The following is a 10,734-nucleotide window of genomic DNA, read 5'->3' as shown; positions in this document are numbered from 1 at the left end:
TGTAATTTATACTCTTATTTCTTACCTTAGTGTGTCCTGTAAAGTAGCTTATGCCATTGTTGAATGTTTATGGTTAGTGAAAGAAAAGGTGGAATATCCAAGGCTAGTACTATAAAGCCACAAAGTTTCTTCAAATTGTCTTGTTTGACGCCACTACTTATATAATGATTTGAGATTACCATTGTTTTCCTAAAATCCCCATTGTGATCATTCATTTCCTTCTGTTCATTGCTCACACATGGAAACAGATGTTGCTTGTCCCAATTTCTTCGAAGGCAATCAAAAGTTTCACTTCATACCTAGATTTTCTCTCTTTACAATTTTTTTTTCTATTATCAATTCATTCTATGTATATAGAAAATAATAATTTTGCCAAACTCCAAATTTCCTTACTCTTATAGTGGTCGAAAGTTAGCTAAAGCCTAATCTTATAGGGGGTGTGTTTCTGTCTCTTCCACGGGTCTACAAGCTGTGTTAGTCCTCCATCATTTGATCTTAAATCTCATGTTTTTATCTTTGCCTTGCCTCACTTCATTTTTCATTCATCATAACTTACTTTCATACACACCCAATCCACGTAATTAAACCCTCAATAATACCCTTCAATCGTAGTTTTCTAGTTGAAGTACACACCTAGATACTTAATTTCCTTGAATCAACAAAGAGAGGACCACAATCACATTAATTTACTCAAAATTGAAATGAAAAAAACATATTTACTAACACCATTTTTGTCATGAATCAACATTCCATATGGTTTCATTACTCCAGTCATGAACAGGATTCCTTACCATATATCTTGATCTACATCTTGATTTTCTAATGTATGCATCTTCCTCCATATAATAAATATATTTACAAATTCCCACAATAATTCAGTCATTTAGATTTACAAAGCAATCATGATTTCACCTTGTAATGTCACCAACTATAAATATATCAAAATTAGATAATACCAATTATCCAACGCATCTGCAAGACATTCCTCTAAACTATAAAAGAAACTCATAACCCAATAAAACTAAATTTTGTGGTTGTGCATTCCATTACTAAGAAAAGTTCTACGCTTTTCCTTTTCTTAGCACAATTATTAATATATTAGAGAAAATATAACATAGCACTAACATGACAACTGTAACAACTCTCCTTACCATCGGACAATTCTCAATAATGTCCTCATACTTATTATGCTCAAATCAATAAAGTTCCTTCTAATGTCTTAGTTGCCATATCTTCGCTATTAGGTGCAATACGAGTTTCAAAAAAAAAAACATTGGAGCTAGTGAGTTCTGCCACCACACCACATGACTAACAATCTTGATGACATGTTATTCTAAAAAAGAAATTCATAAATTACTCAAGCTTAACAATCACTGAACCATGCTCTGACATTGATTGACTCGACCCATCATGAATCACCTTAATGGACTAGACACGTGTCGTGCATCAATGGTAGATCTAAACATCAGACCCACCACCAAGGCAATTTTGACTTTCTTTGACTGTAAAAATATTTTTAACAGAATTTGATAGAGTTTTCCTTGAAATATGAACTAAAACCACCTGAACATAAATCAATTTGAGAAAACCTGTAATATAAATTTAAGATATAATACTATTCAATGTAAAATACTGACAAATTGATATTTACTAGCATTACGACCAACAATTCTCAAATGTACTAAAGATTCCAAAATATGTAGTAAGCCTATGATAACTTTTGTTAACATAAGTTAGATGTAACCAAAAGAAACATATACTATATATTCTGATAAAGTAGGTCATACAACTAATGATGTGTGACTCAATTCGATGGATTGACAGGCTCCAAACAAAGCTTCTCAACTTGGCTGCTATCTGATAAAGAATAGGTGAAAAGATATATGAGTTTATAGCTGAACAAGTGGATAATTTGCAAATGAGAACACCTTTTTCATTTATGCAATTTTTTTGAAAATTCTTGCTCTATTAAAACTTTGAGAAATTCTAAAATTTAGTAACACTTTTGAAACTAAACATGATTGCATTATAAAATTCTTTGTTCTTAATTCTAGATAAGTAATTGTATCCTTGCACAACACTATAAGCTGAAATAATTAATTTGAAAACTGAATAAGCTAAATTATGTAGTCTTAAATCTAATTAGTATAATACTGAAAAATCACACAAAAAGTACCCGAAATAACCTTACTCATGTATCGATTCGTATCAATATACATGGTAAAGCTATTCAATTTTGTACTTCTGAAATTCTGTAATTCTGGTCATACACGCGCAGAGCTGCCCGAAATCTATAATCTGGTTATACACTATGAAAACACATTCACAATAGTGTAGAGCGAGGTAAAATCACCATAACTGATCATACACCATGGAAACACACACACACACACTAGTGTAGAGTGGGTAAAATAACCATAGGGAGTCATACATTGCGGAAACACATTCACATGTGTAGACTAGGGTAAAATCAAGTGGTACTTTTTAATGGTTTTGAAAAAAAACCTTAAATGTGCTGAAATATTTAATATTTATATAACATGCTAATCAAATGATTTAACTGAATTGAATTTAATTTTAAAACAGCTGATTATAAAATCCACTTTATTATAAAAATTATGCTGTCAAACCTTGTACAGAATAATTAAATTTCTGATTTAATATAAACTAAATAAATATTTATTTCTGAAAATTAATTTTTTATCCACTCACTAGACAAGCTACAGGCTATGAAGGTTGATAAACTTTTCCGATCTCCTCGCTACCACCTGAAATACTTTACCAAAACAAGAAACCTTTTATCTCTAATGGCACTACTTAAATTAAATTTCTCGATATTTGAATAAATGTCCCTAATTTTTCTTTGATTGATTGGAGCTAATTCCACTTTATTCTAATTCAGACTAATAACAGATTCCTCAAATAACCTTCATCCAAAGAATAAAAATAATCTATCCATTTCAATCTAGTGAAAACTAGTAATCACACTTCAACCAATTTAATATATATCTTGCTCCATAAAATCATTCCTTCAATTGAATAATTCCATCACATAATCATTTCTACAAATAATCTTTACTCAAACATCCAATTTAAAATCTAGGGTTTGCAAAAAATTGGTATTCTCACCTTGATTCCACTGAAAATTAATCAGTCAGGCAATTTAAGCAAGAAATTATACCCTTTTTGTAGCGATAAAAAAAATATTTAATTCACTTTGGTACGTTTCGTTATGTTTGGATGTTGAGAGATTAATATGAAAATATGTTCGACCTCATCATTTTATTTGGTAGAATAATTAAGCAATCATTTGACAAGAATTTCCCTTTCAAAATTAGACTAGTTTTGAAGGTCATATTAATTGACGAATTTTAGATTTGAGAAAAAAATACTTTGGATAAGCTAGGTCCATGTTTTTGTAGCTTGAAGAAATACAAATTTGACTAAGATTAATCAGGCATGTTAACAAATTGGCCACCACGTGTAACTGGACGAAAATGAATTGAAGTTTTGATTTAAATTTAAGGTGTTTAAATTAATTTGCTTTCCTTTCCTTTTGAATTTTGTGCAAACCCAATTAACCGTTTACACCTAAATCACAAGAAATTATTTCATAATTGGGACCATAATTAAGAAGAATTTCATTGCTGTCAATATAACAACCAATTTTCATTAATAAGATTGACAGATATTATGGTAGTCCAAATCATTTCAGCGCCTAATCCAAAAGAGACCAAGATATGTTTCCTTTTCTTTTCTTTTTTTTTTTAAAAGAAAATTGTGGGGGTTCACGCCACTGGAGTTACAAAGGAAAAGAGAGGCCATTTCATTTCTAGATTTGAAGGGAATACCAATTGAGGTAGACAAAACCACATTTTCTCTCCCAAACTATACCTATACATAAAAGGAAAAAAAAAAAAATTGCCCCTTTTCCATAGAAACAAGGAACACTTAAATTTGAAATTTTTTGAAGAAGAGGTTAAAAGTGGACACGAGAAGATATTCCAACTCCAAGCATTAAGGTAGGGGTGTTTTTGATACTTTTGTAAGTGATGTAAGAATTATTTGTTTTCGATTTGCATTAAATGTGTTATTGTGTTACTCATGATGAAAGTATCGTTTGGTGGTTTAAATAAGAGAAAGAGATTGAATGTGACACTAATTACCAAGATTTACATTTGTGTTATTGTGTTACTCATGAAGGAAGCATCGTTTGCTGGTATAAATAAGAGATGAAGAGATTGACCTTTACACAAATGACAAAAGCTTGCATTTATGAAAAATATATATTTTTACCATTTACTTTAGTACTTTCCTATTGAGTATTACTTGTAGCACTCATCCCTACCAAAATCTTACGGGTAACATCGGGGCATGGTAGGGCATAATGGCAAGTGTTTGGCGATTTGAAAATCTTTCAACTTCCTAGTAAAATTCTCATTTGTGTAAATCTATTATGAATAACTTAATGGCAATTTAAAAAATGTTTAAATGTCTGTTTCATCTAGTTACATTTCATGTCAATTATAATATATAAATGTTGTATCTGACTATGCATGAAGTTCAAGTATTACTAAATTAAAAATCTAGATTCTGTCCTTCTACTCAAAATGGCATAACTTGGGCTACATTACATGTTTTCGAGTGAAATCAGTGGGATGATAAATATATTTATTTAAAGAAAAACGCATAAATGTTTCATAATCAAATAAAAACATTAAGTCACCAACTTCTCCATAGCATTTTGCAATATTCAATAACCATCATCCACGTCCCTAGCAAATCAAATCAACTTGTGGGGAGGGAATTAACCCATGGGTTTGAAACTCAATAGATATCATTGGTTTATTTCAGTATCAAATTAGAAAATTCAAATTATAGATTCATAGCATGACAAGTAAATGGGTTTCCGACAAAATCCAATTTCTATATAATTATCATAACACGTAGAGCCTAGATTTTTCTTGAAGTAATTCCAAAACATCGCACCCGGAGGTACCCATTCATTCATATTTTTAATGAAAAATATAATTTGATAATGAAATAACCACTTCCACCTCTACTTGCCTTGATTATTCTTGAAGTATAAAAGGAAAAAAAAAATGTGTAAAAGACCTTTCTCCTTCACACCCTTGCTATTCCCTTAAACTTAACATAAAAAGTATTTTTGAGAGAAAATAAGAGTAAATTGGATTTGAGGAGAGGAGTTATAAAAAAAGCGACTTTCCTCCTCTGGTAACTTCCCTTTTTAGTGAAAAAATAAATGAGAGAATTCTATTATCATTAACCTTATTAAATTTAGTCTTTAAATAGGAATTTAAAGAGTTTTAAGCTATAATTACATAATGAAAATAGTGGAAAATGAATTATTCATATAATTTGTAACCAATCTATATGAATGCCTAATAATGAAAAATTATTTCCTCCAATTATCTTGATATATTTATTCTTAAATTGCAATATGAGGAGTTTTTAACTTAAAAATAATTTTATAAAAATATTTTATGACAACATTTGCACGGTGATTTGAACTTGGATTGCCTCTGTGAAATACCACGTAGATGATTATTATGGCAACCCCAGTTATTCATTAAATGTTTATAACAAACTTTCTTAAACTTATTCTCTTAAATTGTTGAGATTTTAAATAACTTATGGCTTCATCACCTTAGTTGGAAGAGCTTCCATAAATCTTTTCTTAAATGAGCTACATCAACCAACTTAAAAATATAAAATTCCGAACCTTCTAAAAGATAAATCCAATACAAACAGCAATAGTTGCACTAGTGAACTAAAAAGCATCCCAAATGATGGGGATAAAATTTGCACCTAGGAAAACGATAGAAAGAGGCTCCATAGTGATCAATGCGAAACCCAAGAGCAAAACGTATGCATGGTACAAATGTCAGCAACCAATTTTAGTTTCTTAGTTTGATTAAAACTCTATTTGTCTATTTTTATCTTGATGCTTTCCAAGTAGATTAAGGTTTCTTTATGTTTGCAATAAGGCATATTCATTTCAAAATAAGCAACAAATTATTTGATAGATTAACTACAAACTAACATTTTTTTGCTTTCAATCTAATTTTTTAATTGAACTATTCAAAACTTATGAAACATTGGCAATCTTTGTGGCAGTTAGACATTAATAAAGCCTTAATTCTTGATTTAAGAAATCATTTGGTTAAGGTTCACCTGATTTTAGCTTTCTTGGGGTTCTATCAAATCTTGTGTGGGTTTTAGGGTACTTCTTACAATAAGGTGTGATAAGTTGTAACTCAACTGTATTGGTTATATCCTTTGTAACGCCCTGACCCATATGGATCGATAAGTTGCTAGATTAATTATACTTTAGCCGCAAATAATAATTAACTATACTTTTAGCAAAAAGCATAAGGATTTAATTAAGAATTTATTTTCAATAATTATTTAATTCTAAACGGCATCACTTCATATTAATGGATCGCCTAATAATTCTTAGAAGTAAACTAACTTCTGGACAATAGCAAAAATAGTGAAATCATGCCAAAAGAAACAATTTTAAAAAAAGAATTTGAACAGAGTCCGTTCAAATTCTAGTATTTACGTGAAAAATGGCATGCACAAAAACTAGGTAGAGCAATCTTTTTTCTCAAACGACAACATAATTCAATACTGAAAGAAACAAATTCCAAAAATGTCTTTAGAATGATTACCACGCATGTATTTATCATTGGCATGAATCTATTTGCTAGTGCATTATCAAGGATTCATGTACTTCTTGCTTCTTTAAGTGCCAAAAATGCTTTGAGTTGAATGTATTAAGGACATGTATACCAATGATATATATTTTTCTAACATGCTGAATGGATATTTGTTTAAGAAAAGTAAGTTATGTTTGCATAATTATTCCATTAGTAAATTGTTAGTACGTGAAGCACATAGTGGGGTTTTAAAAGGATATTTTTCTATTAACAACCTTAGAAATGCTGCATGAGCATTTTTTATTTCTAGGATGAAAAGAGATGTTAATCACTTTGTAATAGATGCATCACCTATAAAAAGACTAAATCTATATTTTTACCACAGGGCTTGTATATACCGTTACCCATAGCCAGTGAGCCATGCATGTCTATGGACTTTTTGTTGAGGCTGCCTAGTACAAAAGGGGATAGATATTGATAGATAGGTTTAATAAGATGACACATTCCATTCCACGTCATGAAACAGATGATGCCATGAACATAGCTGATTTGTTCTTTAGATAGATAGTTCGCTTCCATAGGATACCTAGGAGCATTGTGTCTGATAGGAATGTTACGTTCCTTAGCCACTTTTGCAGGATTTTGTGGGTTAATTGGGAACTAGGCTTATATTTTCTGCTACTTGTCACCCACAAAGAGATGGACAACCCGAGATAGGTAATAGAATATTAACTCTACTTTTGCAAACTATAATCAATTAGAATTTCAAAAGTTAGAGAATAGTTTACCATTTATAAAGTTTGCTTACAAAAAGGCTATGCATTCTACTACTTGTTCATCTTTTGTAATTGTGTATGGGTTTAATCCACTAACTCCGTTGAATTTAATTCTTTTATTTGTTGATGAAAGAGGTTGTTTCGGTGGGAAGAAGAAGGCTGAATTGGCAGGGTCACTTCATGAGAACGCTCGACTTCAAATTGAGAAGAATGGACATTATCTGACTCAAGTCATTGAAGGAAGAAGATGCGTAATATTTGAACCAGAAGATTGGATTTGGTTACACATATGAAAATAACGTTTTTAGCCCAAAAAGGTCAATTGTGTCCTAGAGGAGATGGTCCATTTCGAGCCCTTGAAAAGATTATTGAAATGCCTACAAATTGGACCTTCCAAGTGAGTATAATGTGTTTGCTACTTTCAATGTTGCTAATCTTTCTCTCTTTGAGTAGGTGAAAATTCAAGGTTGAATCCTTTTAAAGAGAAAGAGAATGACGAGAATCATGGAAAGCAAGCTAAAAAGGACCCGTTGCATGATGAATTGATTACAAGATCAACAGTGAAGAAGATCAAAGAAGTGATGCAAGGAATAACCAAGCAACATGAGCAGGGTGTTTACATACAACAAGCAACACATTAAACTTCAAGATAGGAGGCAAGATAGGCATGATCTTAGGGCCGAACAAATCTCGATGACCAAATAGGTAGGATGAGGAATAGGAAAGACAGGCGTGAAAATTGACCTAGAGGATATTTTAGAGATTTTGGTGGTCGAGATGGACGCAGATTGATCGTAATTTGGATAAATTCCTTCATTCCGAATTAGAAATGACCCTGAACTTAATTTGGAAAGGGAGAAGAAGTTAGTTTTGATCTTTGATTGCCCTAATTATTCATAGGAGAAAAAAGTAAAACCAGTAGTGATAGAATTTACAGATTACGCAATAATATGGTGGGATCAATGGTTACAAACAGAGAAGGAATCATGAGAGGCCTATAGAAACATGAGGTGAGTTGAATGATATCATGAGGAGAAGAATTGTTCCTAGTCATTACTACAGAGACCTTTATCAAAAATTACAAAACCTTACTTCTAGTTTCAATGATTACCACAATGGCTAGATATTTGAATGGAGTAAATAGGGTATAGCCAATGTTGAGTTACAATATTGTGAGAGTTGGAGGACATGATACATATGGCTATGAAGGTGGAGAGATAATTGAAATGGAAGGAGCTAAAAGGTATTACTCGAGTTCTAATCCTCCTTTGAAACGAAACTAGGGTAAATAATAGGGGTAATGGGGCTGTTTTAAAGAGTTGATTGAACCACCTAGGGAAAAAGAAGAGGTAGCTAACGAAAATAAACCAAAGTCAGATTCCCAACCTTCTATAATAGAGATATAAAGTGTTTTAAATGCTTAGGTTCGAGGTATAATGCTCAAAGAAGTGGTTATCTTGCATGACGTTCGGAAAGTGGTGATAGAGAGTGAGAGTTATAGTGATGAGATGCTCGAGTTGGAGAACGCTAGTGATGGTGATGAAGTGGAATACCTAGTAGAAGGTGAAGCACTTGTTTCAAGGCGTGCTTTTAGTACAGAAGTTAAGGTGGATAATGTGGAGCAGCAGGGAGAGAATATTTTCATAATAGATACCGCGTTGGGGAGTTTTACCAATGTAGCTAGTACTATCCTTGTTGAAAAGTTGGGCTTGTCTATGTTGAAACATCCTAAACCCTATAAGTTGCACTTGTTGAATGAATTCAGTCAAGGTTAACAAGCAAGTCTTGGTGAGCTTTACTATTGGGAGGTATAGTGATGAGGTGATGTGGTTCCTATGCTTGCTAGGTATATCTTGTTGGAAAAGCTGTGGCAATATGATCGGAAGGTGATACATGTTCTTGATATAAAAATACATACGATTTTGTGAAAGATGGAAAATAAGGTACACTTTTTCCTTTAACATCAAAGCAGGTCCACAAGAATCAATTGAAATTAAAAGGTGAGGAAGATAAAAAAAAAAGAAAAAAAAAGAGGCAAAATGGGAATGAGACCGAAATTTCAAGAATAAAATAGAGTAAAAAGGAAAATAGTGAGGTTGCTGAAAATAATAAAAAAGAAGAGCCACGAGAAAGAAAAGATAGAGAGCCTGTGGAGAAAAGAAAAAAGTTAGTGTTTTTTTAGAACAAAAGAGAGTGAAAGAATAAAATAGAGTAAAAAGGAAAATAGTGAGGTTGCTGAAAATAATAAAAAAGAAGAGCCACGAGAAAGAAAAGATAGAGAGCCTGTGGAGAAAAGAAAAAAGTTAGTGTTTTTTTAGAACAAAAGAGAGTGAAATTAAGCCCCTGTTCGGCCCCCATTTTTCGGTAATGAAAATGGGAGGAATAGTGTTTTTTTTTTTAAAATGAGAGGTTGAAAAAGAAGGAAAAGTTTTTGATTTACGTGTAATATTATTTTATGAAAAATTTTGTAGTTGAAAATAGGAGAGGGAAAAATATAATGTAATTTAATGGGGGCCAAACGGGGGCTAAGAGTGCTTTCATGGAAAATCAGCCTTTTATATTGCTAGTTTGTAATGAATCCTTCCTTAGTTTTGAAGAAACTAAGCCCCCTTTTGGCCCCCATTTTTCGAAAATGAAAATGGGTGAAATAGTATTTTTTTTTTTGAAAAATGAGTGGTTGAAAAAGAAAGAAAAATTTGCGATTTACGTATAATATTATTTTATAGAAGATTGTGTGGTTGAAAACAGGAGAGAGAGAAATGGAATGTAATGTAATTGAATTTAATGGGGGCCAAACGGGGGTTAAAAGCTGTCAAGTGCAAACACCTAAAAGCATAATTAAGATAAGAAGCTTTGATGGCCTAGCTATTTTTTTTTTTTTTTAGGCATTTTGTTAAAGATTTTTTAGTACACTTGCCACCCCTACTCATTGAGATTGTGACAATAGTGTGTTGAATTTTATTGGGGCATTGAATAAGAAAATGCATTTAATATTATTATGGGTAGGTTGTGTTCTGCAACTTGTAAGTTATATTTGTCATGTGATAAAGGTGAAGCAAATTTTTTTTTATAGCAATGGTGTTTACTTGTTTAGGAAAATTACCATCCACAAAGGGTTGTATTCACCCTTATCCGCTCCAAGTTATCATGGGTTTCCATGTATATGGACTTTTAGATGGGGCTATCTTCTGGATCGGCCCTAAAGAAAAGTAAATAAGAACACATCACAAGTCTTACGGCTGCATTTTGAGGTATGTGCATCCCTTAGTGGAGTC

The 10,734-nt window shown here is 31.9% G+C and overlaps 1 protein-coding gene across 1 annotated transcript in view; it reads left to right on the top strand.

Annotated features, from left to right (window-relative positions):
* The first annotated feature begins 8,895 nt into the window (after window positions 1-8,895).
* The window catches only part of LOC111400190 (deoxyhypusine synthase-like), a 102,127-nt gene continuing 100,288 nt past the window's right edge, over window positions 8,896-10,734 (top strand). The window contains 1 exon segment of the mRNA XM_023027615.1: window positions 8,896-9,135. Coding sequence (XP_022883383.1) covers window positions 8,896-9,135 — 240 coding nt within the window.

Source organism: Olea europaea, chromosome 10, assembly GCF_002742605.1.
Source record: "Olea europaea var. sylvestris chromosome 10, O_europaea_v1, whole genome shotgun sequence".
In the NCBI taxonomy this organism is placed as follows: domain Eukaryota; kingdom Viridiplantae; phylum Streptophyta; class Magnoliopsida; order Lamiales; family Oleaceae; genus Olea; species Olea europaea.
The sequence above is the reverse complement of the archived record's forward strand: the minus strand, read 5'-3'. Positions and strand labels throughout refer to the sequence as shown.